The 18,219-nt window shown below is 42.6% G+C and overlaps 1 protein-coding gene across 1 annotated transcript in view; it reads left to right on the forward strand.

The window, feature by feature from the left end:
- ITPR3 (inositol 1,4,5-trisphosphate receptor type 3) overlaps positions 1-18,219 on the forward strand; it is a 544,758-nt gene that overhangs the window by 220,802 nt on the left and 305,737 nt on the right. The window contains exon 14 of the mRNA XM_069756594.1: positions 5,812-5,953. Within this exon, the coding sequence (XP_069612695.1) occupies positions 5,812-5,953 (142 nt within the window). The remainder of the gene's footprint in view (positions 1-5,811; positions 5,954-18,219) is intronic.

Consider the following 18,219-nt stretch of genomic DNA (forward strand, 5'->3'; position numbering starts at 1 on the left):
AGCTGCTGAAATGAAAGCTACTCTAAATGAGGACCAACTTTTTGCTTTTGATGCTATACCTCAAGCTTTAGAAGACACTAATTCCACAGCAAAGTGTTTTTTCCTTGATGGTCCTGGTGGCAGCGGAAAAACGTACCTATATCATCTACTCCTACATTAGCTAAGAGGACAAGGAGACATTGTGTCACCTGCTGCCACTACTGGAATTGCCGCCAACTTGCTACAAGGTGGACGAACCATTCATTCTCTTTATGGGATTCCAATTCCTGTGAATGAAACATCTGTTTCCAGGATTAAGAATGATACCGATGCAGCAAAAGATTTGCACAGCACTAAACTTTTTATTATTGATGAGTGCACAATGCTATCCAAATATGCATTGCATGTCATTGATAGAGTTTTACGTGATGTCATGACAACAAATGTAGCTCACAAAGAAAAAACACCGTTTGGAGGTAAAGTGATTGTTTTTGGAGGCGACTTTAGACAATGTCTTCCTGTCATCCCTCATGTGACAAGAACTGATGTTGTAGAGAGCTGTATAAAATATTCACAACACTGGCAACATTTTACTCGCCTGCCACTTATTAACAACATGCGCTCCATTGATCCTCACTACAGCAGTTGGTTGCTTCAACTGGGAAATGGTGAACTATCTAATGAACATAACCTTGGAGATGATGTAATTGAAATTCCTCCAGACATGGTATGTACTGGCTCTTTAATAATTGAAATTTTTGGAGATAATCTTTGTATTGATGTGAATGACACCGAAAGTATAAATACAGCTGCATCTCATGCAATTTTATGTCCAAAAAATGAGGACGTTGAGAAAGTCAATTCCCAAGTCATGGATTTATTGATAGGTGACTATACTGAATATATCAGTGATGATTCCATCGATCCTGATGAAGCTGATGACCTCGATCAATACCCACTTGAGTTTTTGAATTCACTAACACCAACTGGTATGCCTTCACATCGGCTGAAACTTAAAATTGGCACCATTGTCATGTTATTACGTAATGTGAACACGAACAAAGGTCTCTGCAATGGTACGCGGCTCATTGTCACTGCCTTACATGCCAATATCATACTGGCTAAAGTAATTAGTGAGTCAGCAGCAGGAAATGTGGTATTCATTCCACGAATTGATTTGTGTCCATCAGAGACTGGATTACCTTTTAAATTAAGACGGAGACAATTTCCCATCAAGCCCGCATTTGCAATGACCATAAATAAATCTCAAGGCCAGACCCTCCATCGAGTTGGCATTTATCTACCAGAACCTGCTTTTGCCCATGGTCAATTGTATGTTGCTTTTTCCAGGGTGAAGCAATGTTGCAATGTGAGGGTTAAAGTGGTTAATACACCACTTCAAGGACAATTATTGGCTGATAGTACTAAAGTCTTCACACGTAATATTGTGTACAAAAATATTTTAGTTTAAACTTAATTTTCTTTTTTTTCATTATTCAGTTTTTCTAATAACATAGACAGCAATAGGCAAATTCTATGTGTAGAGATAAGGAAAAAAAAAAAATAAAAAAAAATTAGTGTAGCCATAGACATAGATTTTAAGTACTTATGTAGGAAATACGTATATAACATACGTACTCATTAGCATATAGGGTTAATAACTCTATATCATATCTACATAAATTTAGAAATATGATATATCAATACATATTTTTATAGGTAAGTAGAACACACATTAAGTACAAGATGTAAGATGTGTATCATTCAAATGCCTGTATTTGGTGATAGGAACCTGTATTTGAAGCTCCAGCAGTATAGCTGCTGAGAGATTTCATTTTGTTTTTAAAAAGGGTGAGGTTTTTGTGAACAGGTAAGAGACGGGTGGGATGGCTGTTCACACACATCTCTATCTTCAGGTGTGTTCTGTACATAGAAATAGATATATAGATAGGTACATTTTTAGATAGATAGGGAAAGAATAGAGATTTTGCTTTCACATCAACATTTTTCTGCTATTTGGAGAATTTATGGTGGAAAAAAGGCTATTTCTGCACTTCCTGCCTAAGGGCTGACCCACGCCACTCTTGCTGTAAGTTGCATGCAATGTATTCGGAATTTGTACTTCACTTGCGGCAGGTGCGGCACATGTGGTTTCTGCTGTTTTCGCCACAAAATCTCCACTTACCAGTGTTTTTGTTGTGGCTGCATTTAATGCAATTGCCGAAGCCGCGTTTGCTGCATTTACTGCAAGTTAACTCCAAGCTTCATCTACATTGCATGGCACTTGCTGAAAGTGTGTTGTAGGTCAGTTCTTTGGTGCCAAGTGTGGAAGTTGTATTGTTTTTAACATTACTTCTGCAAATATCAGAAACATGCAGATGTGAAAGAGGTCTGAGTATTAAGAAATAGGAATCAGTTAGTTAGGACCCATCAGTTCAAAGGCTACCGTGATGTGGTTGATGGGCATGCTTAGATTAGCCCATCGTTGTACTATGAACGTTGATTTCTTAAATTTTACACTTCTGTAAAAATAAACACAAAAAATTTGGGTACACAAAAAGGCTTTTATTTCTGTTGTACCTATTAGAATTATTTAAAATGAAGGCTTAGCTAAGCCCAAGAGATGATTAAAAACGTTTCATACCAACCCATCAGATGTAAAATTACTGTGAAAATACCTGATGGGCACACAAGTATGCGCCAGTATGGGTACTAAGAGCCTTTCCACATAATAATGAAATATTTTAAAATGTCATAGGACATACCAATATACATAGTTATTGATACATATTATTTATTATTTACATTATTGTTCTTAAGCAAAGAACCGTTGTTGTGGCATTTGCCACAACACGCAAAGTTGTCGTCTGATGTCTTTCATCCCTCCCCTCATAAGCATGTTCATGGATCCTGTGTAACTGTACCTTAAATAACAAGAATTGTCAAGAGCTGGTGAGTGCAGCCATTTTTTGTTCTTTCTTACTATTATTTATTAATTGTATTATTCTTACATTTGAATAAATAAAGTATATATGGATTCTAGACTCCCGATTCTTTAGAATCGGGCTGCCATCTAGTAAGAAAAAACTCTATACAAAGACCAATCATACCACCATACACCTTTTACTACATAATGACTGAAATACCTTAAGTTGTTACTAAATAAAAAAGAAAAGAAAAAAAAAACGTTACTAAAAAGAGCAATATGATCACCTTGCAGTAACCGCATAGTGGTAGATACCAGTGCTGCAGAACATACACATGATTACAGTACAGTTATAGATGGTGATGTACAGTTAGCATTCTTTCTGATTGGTGTTCACTCGTCTGCACAGATTACATCAAAAACACATTTTGACTTCTCACATTTCCAGCGCTGTCTTCATCTATTCCCAATCTACAAAAACTCCCCACTCTGCGTGCACCTGAGGAGTGGAATACTGATCCCAATATTTTAAAAAATGTGTCATTACTATGATCACTTCCTCCCCTCAAAAATTAAAGTGTCAAATAGAAAGTATTGAAAGACATAATATCCCAAGTGCCCCCTCCTAGCAACAAATACCCTTGAATGTCCAAGTTGTCATGCAGCTGCTGTGCAGTACAGCGCAACCTCCACCAGGGGGAGCTTGGCAGGGAAGCCAGACTGCACACACAGGGCAACTGAACAGACGCCACCTAGTGGCGAGAGCGAGGTCAGGAAAGCCAAGTCAGAGCACAAGACAGCACAACAGTACAAACGGATTTAGACAGAATGGATAGTCAGGACGTAGCAAGGGATCAGTAAACCAGGACAGGCAAAATACGGTACAATAGAGACAAACTGAAATGGAGACAAAAGCCAAGCCAGAAGGTCAGAACCAGGGAGTCAAGCAGAACGACAGACAAAGAGACACTGGGAAAGGATTCAAATTCATTAAGAGGTGCACGCATGTTAATGAAATCTGCAGATCTCGTTAGTGGCTTGAGCCCCACCACAAATGCACCACAAAAGTAACATTTCTGAAGTAAAAACGCCACCACCATTAATTAACTTGATTAGTGGGTGTGGCCACATCTCATACTGCCTCGGTTTCTCCCCAGTTCCACCCATTCTTATGGCGCTGCCTAAAATCTGGCATGGAAATGTCAAAAGTCATAAGATTTAGAGCATTTCTGCATTGTGCAAAACAATTGACGTTATTCAAATTGTTTTATGCCAGTTTTCTGGAGTAACCACTTTGATGAATCAGTGCCGGGGTTTTCATGGCCGTACGCATACAATCACATGTAAAAGTTTACGCACCTCTGGTCAACATTTCTGTTATTGTGTTAACAGTTAAGCAAGTTGAAGATTAAGTAATCTCTTAAAGGCCTAAAGTTAAAGATGACACATTTCCTTTGTATTTTAGGCAAAAAAAAATTGTCATTTTTTTAATAAAAATGACAAAAAGGAAAATGGACCAATGCAAAAGTCTGAGATTTGTGTGCTCAGATTACTTTGAACAAGGTTTCAGCCTGTTAGGGTTATGGCTTGTTCACTATCATCGTTAGGAAAGTCCAGGTGATGCAAGTTTGCCAGGTTTATAGAAAAAACAGCCTCCGTTCACCTTTGCCAAAAAAAAGTAGCCATGGATTCTTCTAAGCAGCTGCCTAACACTCTGAAAATGAAAAATTTGGAGACCCACAAAGCAGAACAAAGTCTATAAGTAGATAACAAAGTGTTTTCAGGAACAGTGGAGGTCAAGATAAGGTCTGTAAGACAAAGAAGAATTTCAGTGAGAGCTGGTCATAGGATTGAAGAAGAGGCAAATAAGAACCTCTGTTTAACTGTAAAAGACCTTCAGAAAGATTTGGGAGTTGTGGTACATTGTTTTATTGTTCAGAGATACCTGCACAAATATGGCCTTTATGAAAAAGTAATCAGAAAATAACTACCTCTCCTCCACAGGGCATGATAACACGGAAAGAGGGCTGACTCATCTGGGGAAGTGGAGGTTATTAATTCTTTTTTAAAGCACTTATTTATCTGAATTATGTTATGCAGGGCTGGTTAGGGAGGGAGTTTAATCACACACAGCTGAATTCTGATGTATTGGAGGGGATGGGGGACTTGACAGGTTCCCTTTTAAAATGTAAAAGATGAAAATATATGTATTTCTTTGTTTATAATATAAAGGAAATTTGTCATCTTTAACTTTAGGCCTTTTAGAGCTCATTTCTGCTTAACTGTTCACAATACAGTAATTTTGACCGGGGGTGCCCAAACGTTTACATGCCACTGTAGCTACCTAGTCTTTGTAAGGGCATATTCAGACAAATATATTTTGAGTCAGGGTGCTATCTGTGTGCACAACAAAAGACACATTGACATCACAATAAAATACTAATTCATATTAGCGATCTGACTTAACTTTTGAAGAAATCACAGTATACACTAGCCATGTCTGCTTTCTGAGTTAGAGAGTGCTAATTTTAATGGCAGGTATCTTCTGCACCCCTTCGTGAGATGGACACCCTCACGGGGTTGCGCACGGATTGCAAACTTGACTGGCAGACAAATCACATGATGATGTGAACTCAGCCAAACTTGCCAAACTATTACATGTAGCACATTTGGTTAGGGAAATGTTTTTTTGTGTGTGTGTAGACAGCTCTCCACTAACCTGTGTTGCCCATAATTGTCATATTCCATAATCTCTCCTAATCTTTATACTGCCATATTGTAAGAAGTTGTAAAGATTTCAATACAATGACTTTGTATAATACATTTGACATTTCTTTTCAGTGTATTGTAAGAATGTGAATCTTGAAAACAATGAATTGAAAACAATCATGTTGTATTTTTTTAAGATTTGCCATCAAACTCTTAGAAGATTTGGTTTTCTTTGTGGTTGATGTTCCAAACAATGGTCAAAACGTGTTGGAGATAGTGATTTCCAAACCCAACAGAGAGCGTCAAAAGCTCATGAGGGAGCAGAACATACTTAAGCAGGTTGGATACATTAATATTATTTATATTTATTGTGTTTTTATGGATCCCTTCTTTTATATTTTCTGACTTATGCTGTCTCTTAATTTTGTTTTATTTAATTTTTTTTACATGTTGTATTTTTCTATATCAGGATATAATAAAAAAAAATCTGGTCCTTAGAAGGTCTTAAAATTAGTTAAGTACATCCTCTGATGAACGGCAACACATGACATGTGAAAAATTAAGTACACCTCATAATCAATACCTTGTATAACAACTTATGATAGAAATAATTGATTTTTACATGACTTTATCAGTCTTTCACATTGTTATGAAGGAATTTTTGCACATTCTTCTTCAAAAATGTTGTTTATGTTCATTGACATTTGTTGGCATTCTTCTATGCACAGTTCCCTATAGGTCCCACTACAGCATTTCAATTGGGTTGAGGTCTAGACTTTAAGGCTGCCGTCACACTCGCAGTATTTGGTCAGTATTTTACATCAGTATTTGTAAGCCAAAACCATGAGTGGGTGATAAATACAGAAGTGGTTCATATGTTTCTATTATACTTTTCCTCTAATTGTTCCACTCCTGGTTTTGACTTACAAATACTGATGTAAAATACTGACCAAATACTGCTAGTGTGACGGCAGCCTTACTATGTCATTGCAACGCCTTAATTTTTTTCTTTTTCAGCCATTCTGATGTAGATTTGCTGGTGTGCTTCACATCATTGTCCAGATGCATGATCCAGTTACAGCCAAGCTTTTAGATAGATGCCATCACATTTGACTATAATATACTTGGTATGCAGAGGAGTTAGTAGTCAATTCAGTCACTGCAAGGTGTCCAGGTCATGTGGCTGCAAAACAAGCACTAGAATATCATTCTTCCACAACTTTGCTTGACAGTTAGTATGAGTTGATTGTGTTCGTATGCTGTTTGCTTTTTGCCAAGCATGGCACATGACATTGTTGGCATACATCCCCACTTAAGTCCCATGTGTCCATAGGTCACATGTAATTTTGTAAATTGTAGCAGAGCTGTCCTGTTCTTTTTAGAAAGAAGAGGTTTCCTCCTGGCAACCCTTCCAACAAGTCATACTTGTTTAGTCTTTTTGTAATTGAACATCTATCGGGCTAATTGTGATCTTTTTAGTCTGATCTGTAGTGATTGAATTTTGTGCAATTTCTCTAAGCAATGCACAGTTTGACCTTAGAGTGAGTTTGCTGGGACTTTCATTCCTGGGAAGATTGGCAAGTATCTTGAAAGTTTCCCATTTGTGAATAATCTTTCTCACTATAGAATGATGGACTTGAAATTAAATTTAAGCTGCCTATAACCTTTCCCATATTGATGGACAACTTCTTTAAGATCATTGCTGATGTCTTTTCTCTTTGGCATTGTGTTAACACAAACCTGAATGCTCCAGACCAACAAACTGCCAACGCATCTTCTTCTCTAGAGATGGTCATGATGATGAACACCTAATCAAGAGCATTTGATTTACCCTTTACCGATATTCGCCATACATGTACAGAGTATGTCGGTACTAAGTGTATGGAGTGGGCTCACGGGGTGAGCTTGCCACATAGACAGTAAGTAGTGGCTATGTGTTACAGCTAGGACCTGACTCTAACAGTTGCGAGCGGAGCTGTTAAATGCCAATGTCAAACTCTGAAAGTGGCATTAACAGCATACCAGCGTGGGTGCACTTATCAGTGCTTCTGTGACACAATTGCAAGGCTCCGATGGGTTGCTATGACAGCCGGGGGCAGGATTTCCAACCATCCAGAATTTCTGGGACAGTCCATAAAAATAGGGCACTTTTTTGCCCTGTCATTAAGAAAATGTTAATGTGTCTGGTAAGGCTTTAATTATTTAAAAGTACATGCATAGTGAAACAGCAGAACCGCACCAGAGCAATAGCTTCAAGCACAGTTAGAGATGTGGATCCCCTTAATAACTGAAATATCACAGCCTACATTCAAACGGTAGAAAAATTCATACACATCCATACTGCCTGGACCCGTTAAAGCATTCAGTTGTGAAACGTCCATCGTCCACTCTCACCCCCTGCATGTCTCCTTGAACCTGCACGTCCACATTTCGCTTGAACACAATGTGAAGGGTGTAATAAAGGACTGAATATTTGCCTTCAAATCGGTGAGTGCCGCTGTTTTGCTTCTTTTTTCATCGATCTTTAATTATTTAAACCTGAAGAAAATTATACAGATTATTTTGACTATAATTATCACTATTTTACAGTTTATAGAGAATGCAGATGATGTCTTCATATCAGAATTATGGTCTGTAGACATGGATCACTTATAATCATAATGATTTATTATAGATTTTCAAAGTGTTCTTAAAGATTTTTGTCTGTCTGTGATTTTTTGATAAGCTTTCCAGAAAAATAAAAACTCAAGTTAGCATCCCTGGTCAGGTGTCTGTTGTAGACCTCTGTGCCTGTCATTACAGAGCTCCCTGGAAACTCAGCCTTTGAGGTTGTGATTTTTACTATATGCAGCAATAATGTGGTGTTGCTGTACAAAATACAAGCTATCAGATAATTGCAGGTTCAAGTCCCTTAAGGGGACTAATAAATACAGTAAAAAGTAAAACAAAGTTTAAAAAAATATGAAAAAAATAAATAAAAAGAAACATAAATGTTTAAATCAGACCCATTTTCCCCTATTAAAAATAAAGATTATAAACAATCACTGTGGTATGACTGTGTCCAAAAAGATCTATCATAATATAAAAATAATTAATCCGATCAATAAACTCCAAAATCACAAAGAAAATCCAAAATAGCAGTTTTTGGTCACCGTAATTGCACCAAAAAATGCTGTAATGCTGTGTTGTCTCACCCCACATAAAGCGACACTATAAAAAAGTATTTTGCAATTTCACTGCACTTGGCATTTTGGCCCTGCTTTCCAGTACACTATGTGTTACAATGAATGGTGTCAATCAAAAGTACAACTTGTCACTCAAAAAATAAGCCCTCACACATCTATGTGGACAGACAATTATAAAAAGTGATGGCTCTTGGAAGAAGGGAAGTAAAAACTGAAATCAATAAGGTCAAGTTGGAAGGGTTTAAAGGGAATCTGTTAGCAGGTTTTTATTATGTAATATGAAGACAGCATGAGGTAGGGGTTAACACACAGATTTTAGTTATGCCTCTCTTATCAAGCTCTGTGGTTTTATTTGCTTGCAATGGTTGTTATAGTACCAGGAGCTTATCATTGATGGGTCACAGCAGCTCTTGTATGCTAGTCCGACACACCTGTGATAGGCACCTCATGGTCTACGGACATTGTATATACAGAGACTGGTGTGGGAGTGATTAGCTTCCTCAGCTCTGCTGAATTGCAAAATGTAAAAACTCTCACTGTGTCAGAGTGGCTGCACCCAGTAAACAACCTTATTTTGCGGACTATAAGACACTCCGTACCATAAGATGCACCACAAATTTTTGGAGGAAAATAGGGAAAACATGTTTTAAATAAAATGGTGATGCATCTTATTGTCCAATTTTATGGTAGCTTACCAAGGGGGCGGCTGCAATGGGGCGGTATCACAGAAGGCAGGGTCACTGCTGCAGGAGGCTGGCGGCAAGAGTGGGGCGATGCAGCGGTTCCCGGGCTTGGAGGAGGGGGTGTCCCAGCGGTGCAAATCTGCGCACCCTGGGCTTTCATAAAATGTCGTCAATGAGTGGAGTACCCTACCCATTGATTTCCCTGCTGAGGGCTTCGGGAAAATGGCCGCTGGAGGGCCACCCAGCAGGGAAATCAATGGGAAGGAGACTACGCTCACCCCCAACATTTTAGCAAAGCCCAAGACCCGCAGCCTTGCTCTAGAGGAGATCTGCATGTAGGAATGGGCCAACATACCAACAACAGTGTGTGGCAACCTTGTGAAGACTTACAGAAAACGTTTGACCTCTGTCATTGCCAACAAAGGATATATTACAAAGTATTGAGATGAAATTTTGTTTCTGACCAAATACTTATTTTCCACCATAATATGCAAATAAATTGTTAAAAAAACAGACAATGTGATTTTCTGGATTTTTTTTTCTCAGTTTGTCTCCCATAGTTTACATTACATTACATTACATTACAGACGCCTCTCATCTTTTTAAGTGGTGGAACTTGCACTATTGCTGACTGACTAAATACTTTTTTGCCCCACTGTAATATATATATATATATATATATATATATGTATGTATATATATATATATATATATATATATATATATATATATATATATATGTATATATACACACACACACACTGTATATATATATATTCACGGATATTTGAGCCCATGGATCCATTCTATGTCCATTTTGCAAGCCGGCGAGAGAATCTCGCTGTACGGATGCCGTACGGATTACATATGGAGGTTTACATGCACAAAATACGTAGCCACAGCGAAGTGAAGCGAAGTCTCAGGGTCGCTGCTGGCGCATTGCTGCAGGCCGGGATGAGGGGGTGTTCGGATATGCGGTGCGCCACTGCGGGTGAACGGTGCTGCGGGGGCTCTGCCGACATTTTGTGGAAGCCCAGAACCCCTGCAGTTTATTTATTTATTTATACTTATTTATATATAGTGCTATTAATTCCACAGCGCTTTACAGACATTAGTGGCACTGTCCCCAATGGGGCTCACGGTCTAGATTCCCTGTCTCTGGAATGTGGGAGGAAACCGGAGTACCTTGAGAAAACCCATGCAAACACGGGGAGAACATAGAAACTCCTTGCAGATGAGGTCCTTAGTGGAATTTGAACCCAGGACCCCAGCGCTGCAAGGCTGCAGTGCTAACCATTGAGCCACGATGCCTCCCCAGTTGCATGGCATGGTTTCCTATGCGGTGGACTCCTGGGAAAATGGCTGCCGGGGGCGGCGCATGCGCAGATGGATATTTCGGCACCAAGATCTTGGGAGATGAGTTCTTAGCGCTGAAATCTAATCTCCCGAGATCGTGGTGCTGAGATCTCCATCTGCTCATGCACCGCCCCCGGCAGCCATTTTCCTGGAGTCCACCTCATAGGAAACCATGCAACTACGGGGGGGCTCTGGCCTATCACAAAATGTCGGCAGAGACCCCGCAGCACCGTACACCCGCAGCACCAAACACCCGCAGTGGCGCACCGCACATGCAATCACCCCCTCATCCCAGCCTGCGGCCTGCAGAGAACCTGGACCCTGCTGCACCGCAGCTGGTAAGGTATATCTGCATTATGAGATGCACACCCAGTATCCCCCAAAAATATGGTATGTCTAATGCCTATGTCTTACATTAGGGCCTGTTCACACTGTCTTTACTGCACCCTGTGCGTTCTGCCTGAATGCTATATTGAACCATAGATTGCAATGACAGGAATGGAGTTCAAATGAATTCCACAGGTGATATTTTTTTTTCTGAACGTGTCCGTGTGTTCCATCAGCCACAGAAAAGTGGGCACTTTTAGACAAAAAAACACAAATAGACTCTGAAGGTAGGTGCCCACTATAAGTAATTGCTGTGGGTTGGACGCTGTGTACTTGAGCAGTGTCCATATGTTACAGCATAGGCTATTTTCACACTTCCGTCGTTTGGCCAATGTCACAATGCGTCGTTTTGGAGAAAAAATGCATCCTGCAAAGTTGCCCGCGGGATGCGTTTTTCTCCATAGATTTGCATTAGCGACGCATTACGATGTATTGACACACGTCCCATCCATCGTGCGAAACTCCGCCCCCTCCTCCCCGGACTGCAGAATAGGCAGCGGATGCGTTGAAAAACTGCATCTGCTGCCCACGTTGTGCAGTAATTTTCACAACGTCCGTCGGTACGTCGGCCCAACGCATTGCGACGGGCCCGTACCGACGGAAGTGTGAAAGTAGCCATAGTGGATGGGATCGCAAGAAATCTCATGTCCACTAGTCCATAGACGCCTGCGGCTCACCTGCAGAGACGGACATGCGGCTCATCTTTCCAGACTGCAGAATGTCTATTTATCTTGCTGAGAGAAATGTCACCCGTACAATGTATTGGACGCGGTGAATCTGCACGGTTCAGTGGTCACATGTGGAGTCACCTGCATTCAATAGCCAGCATCGGACATGTGCTGCGTCCAAAGCCCTGCCAATTCCTGATCGTGTGCACCTGGCCTAAGAAAATAAATCCGTCTAGTTCAGAAAAAAACAAAACAAATTCCTTTGACCTCTGCTTGTGTCAGTGCAGTCTGTGGCCCCGTCGGAGATTTATATGAATCCTATCTTAGGGGGATTCAGGCAGAGCCCCCGGAAGCATAGCAGAAGCGCAGTACTATATATACTATAATATAATATATATACTATAATATATAATATATAATAATATACTATTGTGTGGACTAGTGCAGTCTACTATACTATTTCGCGTTGTCCCAGTACAGCAGCCAGACACCGACACCGGCCAGGAGACACTTTTTTTTTTAATAAATCTGTTGCTGTCATCTTTCAGTGTTTCTTTCCCTATTCAAATGAAGGGGACACAAAAATGCAAGTGAAAAGGCTGCATATACGCTGAATATTTCCTGCCAACATTGTAGATCAATCCGCAGCAAAAATGGTGGGTGTGAACTAACACAACAGGGGTTTTTTGAGAATGTGAAAATAATTAGCATGAAATGATGAATCACAGGGCTGCAGTGGTCTTTTGGCTCTGGGAGTCTCCGCTAGTCTCAGCATTGGGCTGCAGTGGTCTTGTGGCTCCGGGGGTCTTTGCCAGTCTTAGCACTGGGCTGCAAGGGTCTTGTGGCTCCGGGTGTCTCCGTCAGTGTTAGTACTGGGCTGCAGGTGTCTTGTGGCTCCGAGGGTCTCTGCCTGTCTTAGCACTGGGCCGCAGTGGTCTTGTGGCTCCGGGACTCTCTGCCAGTCTGAGCACTGGGCTGCAGGGGTCTTGTGGCTCCGGGGGGCTCTACCAGTCTTAGCACTGGGTTGCAGGGGTCTTGCGGCTCTGGGAGTCTCTGCCAGTCTTAGCATTGGGCCGCAGGGGCCTTGTGGCTCCGGGGGTCTCTGCCAGTCTCCGCACTGGGCTTCAGTGGTCTTGTGGCTCCGGGGGTGTCTGCCAGTCTTAGCACTGGGCTGCAGGGGGTCTTGTGGCTTCACCTTATAGCTGCTAAGTGAATAATAACCATCAGGGACCCCGAACCATCGGCCTCGGAGCCACAGGGGATTTAGCGGAGTAGTTTGGGGGGACATGTAGGACTTTTTTAAATCTCTTTTTATTCTGCTGTTTATGAGGTAGGATGTAGAAAAAGACGGCAATTCTGCTAATGTTTTCTATTATGTTACTATACAACCCCGTCACACGACCGATCATGTTTTTCACAGATGCCACGTGTGCCCTATTTGACCTATGGTGCTTCACTCATGTCCATGTTTTCCCAGCAGCACAGATGACAAGGGTCAATACAAGTCTATGAGTCCGTGTAAACATGCCGTCCGTGTGCTGTCCATATGCCATCCGTGTTTAACCCCTTCCCGACCCATGACGCCACGTAGGCGTCATGAAAGTCGGTGCCAATCCGACCCATGACGCCTATGTGGCGTCATGGAAAGATCGCGTCCCTGCAGATCGGGTGAAAGGGTTAACTCCCATTTCACCCGATCTGCAGGGACAGGGGGAGTGGTAGTTTAGCCCAGGGGGGGTGGCTTCACCCCCTCGTGGCTACGATCGCTCTGATTGGCTGTTGAAAGTGAAACTGCCAATCAGAGCGATTTGTAATATTTCACCTATTATAACTGGTGAAATATTACAATCCAGCCATGGCCGATGCTGAAATATCATCGGCCATGGCTGGAAATACTAATGTGCCCCCACCCCACCGATCGCCCCCCCAGCCCCCCGATCTGGCCGGTACACTGCTCCGGCTCCCCTCCGTCCAGTGCTCCGCTCCCCCCCGTGCTCTTGTCCGCTCCCCCTGTGCTCCAATCACCCCCCCGTGCTCCAATCACCCCCCCTGCACTCCGATCCACACCCCCCGGTGCTCTGTTCCACCCCCCCGTGCTCCGTTCCAGTCCCCCCGTGCTCCGTTCCACGCCCCCCGTGCTCCGTTCCACCCCTCCCGCGCTCCGATTCCCCCCCCCCGTGCTCCGATCCCCCCCCGTGGTCCCACCCCCACCCCATCATACTTACCGATCCAGCCGGGGTCCCGTCCGTCTTCTCCCTGGGCGCCGCCATCTTCCAAAATGGCGGGCGCATGCGCAGTGCGCCCGCCGAATCTGCCGGCCGGCAGATTCGTTCCAAAGTGCATTTTGATCACTGAGATAGATTATATCTCAGTGATCAAAATAAAAAAAATAATAAATGACCCCCTCCCTTTGTCACCCCCATAGGTAGGGACAATAAAAAAATAAAGAAATTTTTTTTTCCCACTAATGTTAGAATAGGGTTAGAGGTAGGGTTAGGGGTAGGGTTAGGGTTAGGGCTAGGGTTAGGGGTAGGGTTAGGGCTAGGGTTAGGGTTAGGGGTAGGGTTAGGGGTAGGGTTAGGGGTAGGGCTAGGGTTAGGGCTAGGGTTAGGGCTAGGGTTAGGGGTACGGTTAGGGCTAGGGGTAGGGCTAGGGTTAGGGGTAGGGTTAGGGGTAGGGCTAGGGTTAGGGTTAGGGTTTCGGTATGTGCACACGTATTCTGGTCCTCTGCGGATTTTTTCGCAGCGGATTTGATAAATCCACAGTGCTAATCCGCTGCGGATTTATGGCGGATTTACCGCGTTTTTTTCTGCGCATTTCACTGCGGTTTTACAACTGCGATTTTCTATTGGAGCAGTTGTAAAACCGCTGCGGAATCCGCACAAAGAAGTGACATGCTGCGGAATGTAAACCGCTGCGTTTCCGTGCAGTTTTTCTGCAGCATGTGTACAGTGATTTTTGTTTCCCGTAGGTTTACATTGAACTGTAAACTCATGGGAAACTGCTGCGGATCCGCAGCGTTTTCCGCAGCGTGTGCACATACCTTTAGAATTAGGCTATGTGCACACGGTGCGGATTTGGCTGCGGATTGGCCGCTGCGGATTCGCAGCAGTGTTCCATCAGGTTTACAGTACCATGTAAACATATGAAAAACCAAATCCGCTGTGCCCATGGTGCGGAAAATACCGCGCGGAACGCTGCATTGTGTTTTCCGCAGCATGTCAATTCTTTGTGCGGATTCCGCAGCGTTTTACACTTGTTCCTCAATAGGAATCCGCACAAAAAACACTGGAAATCCGCGGAAAATCCGCAGGTAAAACGCAGTACCTTTTACCCGCGGATTTTTCAAAAATGGTGCGGAAATATCTCACACGAATCCGCAACGTGGGCACATAGCCTTAGGGTTAGGGTTGGAATTAGGGTTGTGGTTAGGGTTGTGATTAGGGTTATGGCTACAGTTGGGATTAGGGTTAGGGGTGTGGGGGGGTTAGTGTTGGAGTTAGAATTGAGGGGTTACCACTGTTTAGGCACATCAGGGGTCTCCAAACGCAACATGGCGCCACCATTGATTCCAGCCAATCTCGTATTCAAAAAGTCAAATTGTGCTCCCTCACTTCCGAGCCCTGACGTGTGCCCAAACAGTGGTTTACCCCCAAATATGGGGTACCAGCATACTCAGGACAAACTGCGCAACAATTACTGGGGTCCAATTTCTCCTGTTACCCTTGTGAATCTAAAAAAATGCTTGCTAAAACATAATTTTTGAGGAAAGAAAAATGATTTTTTATTTTCACGGCTCTGCGTTGTAAACGTCTGTGAAGCACTTGGGGGTTCAAAGTGCTCACCACATATCTAGATAAGTTCCTTGGGGGGTCTAGTTTCTAAAATGGGGTCACTTGTGGGGGTTTCTACTGTTTAGGCACACCAGGGGCTCTGCAAACGCAACGTGACACCCGCAGACCATTCCATCAAAGTCTGCATTTCAAAAGTCACTACTTCCCTTCTGAGCCCCGACGTGTGCCCAAACAGTGGTTTACCCCCACTCATGGGGTATCAGCGTACTCAGGAGAAACTGGACAACAACTTTTGGGGTCCAATTTCTCCTGTAACCCTTGGGAAAATAAAAAATTCTGGGCTAAATAATTATTTTTGAGGAAAGAAAACGTATTTATTATTTTCACGGCTCTGCATTATAAACTTCTATGAAGTGCTCACTTGGGGGTTCAAAGTGCTCACCACACATCTAGATAAGTTCCTTTCGGGGTCTAGTTTCCAAAATGGGGTCAATTGTGGGGGGTTTCTACTGTTTAGGCACATCAGGGGCTCTGCAAACGCAACGTGACGCCCGCAGAGCATTCCATCAAAGTCTGCATTTCAAAACGTCACTACTTCAATTCCAAGCCCCGGCATGTGCCCAAACAGTAGTTTACTCCCACATATGGGGTATCACCGTACTCAGGAGAAACTGGACAACAAATATTGGGGTCAAATTTCTCCTGTTACCCTTGGGAAAATTAAAAAATTCTGGGCTAAATAATTATTTTTGAGGAAAGAAAACGTATTTATTATTTTCACGGCTCTGCATTATAAACTTCTATGAAGCGCTTGGGGGTTCAAAGTGCTCACCACACATCTAGATAAGTTCCTTTTGGGGTCTAGTTTCCAAAATGGGGTCACTTGTGGGGGGTTTCTACTGTTAAGCCACATCAGGGGCTCCGCAAACGGAACGTGACGCCCACAGAGCATTCCATCAAAGTCTGCATTTCAAAACGTCACTACTTCACTTCCGAGCCTCGGCATGTGCCCAAACAGTAGTTTACTCCCACATATGGGGTATCAGCGTACTCAGGAGAAACTGGACAACAACTTTTGGGGTCAAATTTCTCCTGTTACCCTTGGGAAAATTAAAAAATTCTGGGCTAAATAATTATTTTTGAGGAAAGAAAACGTATTTATTATTTTCACGGCTCTGCATTATAAACTTCTATGAAGCGCTTGGGGGTTCAAAGTGCTCACCACACATCTAGATAAGTTCCTTTCGGGGTCTAGTTTCCAAAATGGGGTCACTTGTGGGGGGTTTCTACTGTTAAGCCACCTCAGGGGCTCCGCAAACGGAACGTGACGCCCACAGAGCATTCCATCAAAGTCTGCATTTCAAAACGTCACTACTTCACTTCCGAGCCTCGGCATGTGCCCAAACAGTGGTTTACCCCCACATATGGGGTATCAGCGTACTCAGGAGAAACTGGACAACAACTTTTGGGGTCCAATTTCTCCTGTAACCCTTGGAAAAATAAAAAATTCTGGGCTAAATAATTATTTTTGAGGAAAGAAAACATATTTATTATTTTCACGGCTCTGCATTATAAACTTCTATGAAGCACTTGGGGGTTCAAAGTGCTCACCACACATCTAGATAAGTTCCTTTGGGGGTCTAGTTTCCAAAATGGGGTCACTTGTGGGGGGTTTCTACTGTTAAGCCACATCAGGGGCTCTGCAAACGCAACGTGACGCCCACAGAGCATTCCATCAAAGTCTGCATTTCAAAACGTCACTACTTCACTTCCGAGCCCCGGCATGTGCCCAAACAGTGATTTACCCCCACATATGGGGTGTCAGCGTACTCAGGAGAAACTGGACAACAACTTTTGGGGTCAAATTTCTCCTGTTACCCTTGGGAAAATAAAAAATTGCAGGCTAAAAGATCATTTTTGAGAAAATATTTTTTTTTTTTCATTTTCATGGCTCTGCGTTATAAACTTCTGTGAAGCACTTGGGGGTTCAAAGTCCTCACCACACATCTAGATTAGTTCCTTTGGGGGTCTAGTTTCCAAAATGGTGTCATTTCTGGGGGATCTCCAATGTTTAGGCACACAGGGGCTCTCCAAACGTGACATTGTGTCCGCTAATGATTGGAGCTAATTTTCCATTTAAAAAGCCAAATGGCGTGCCATCCCTTCCGAGCCCTGCCGTGCGCCCAAACAGTGGTTTACCCTCACATATGGGGTATCAGCGTACTCAGGACAAACTGGACAACAATATTTGGGGTCCAATTTCTCCTATTATCCTTGGCAAAATAGGAAATTCCAGGCTAAAAAATCATTTTTGAGGAAAGAACAATTATTTTTTATTTTCATAGCTCTGCGTTATAAACTTCTGTGAAGCACCTGGGGGTTTAAAGTGCTCAATATGCATCTAGATAAGTTCCTTGGGGGGTCTAGTTTCCAAAATGGGGTCACTTGTTGGGGAGCTCCAATGTTTAGGCACACAGGGGCTCTCCAAACGCGACATGGTGTCCGCTAACAATTGGAGCTAATTTTCCATTC

This window comes from Ranitomeya imitator, chromosome 3 (assembly GCF_032444005.1).
Source record: "Ranitomeya imitator isolate aRanImi1 chromosome 3, aRanImi1.pri, whole genome shotgun sequence".
Lineage (NCBI taxonomy): Eukaryota > Metazoa > Chordata > Amphibia > Anura > Dendrobatidae > Ranitomeya > Ranitomeya imitator.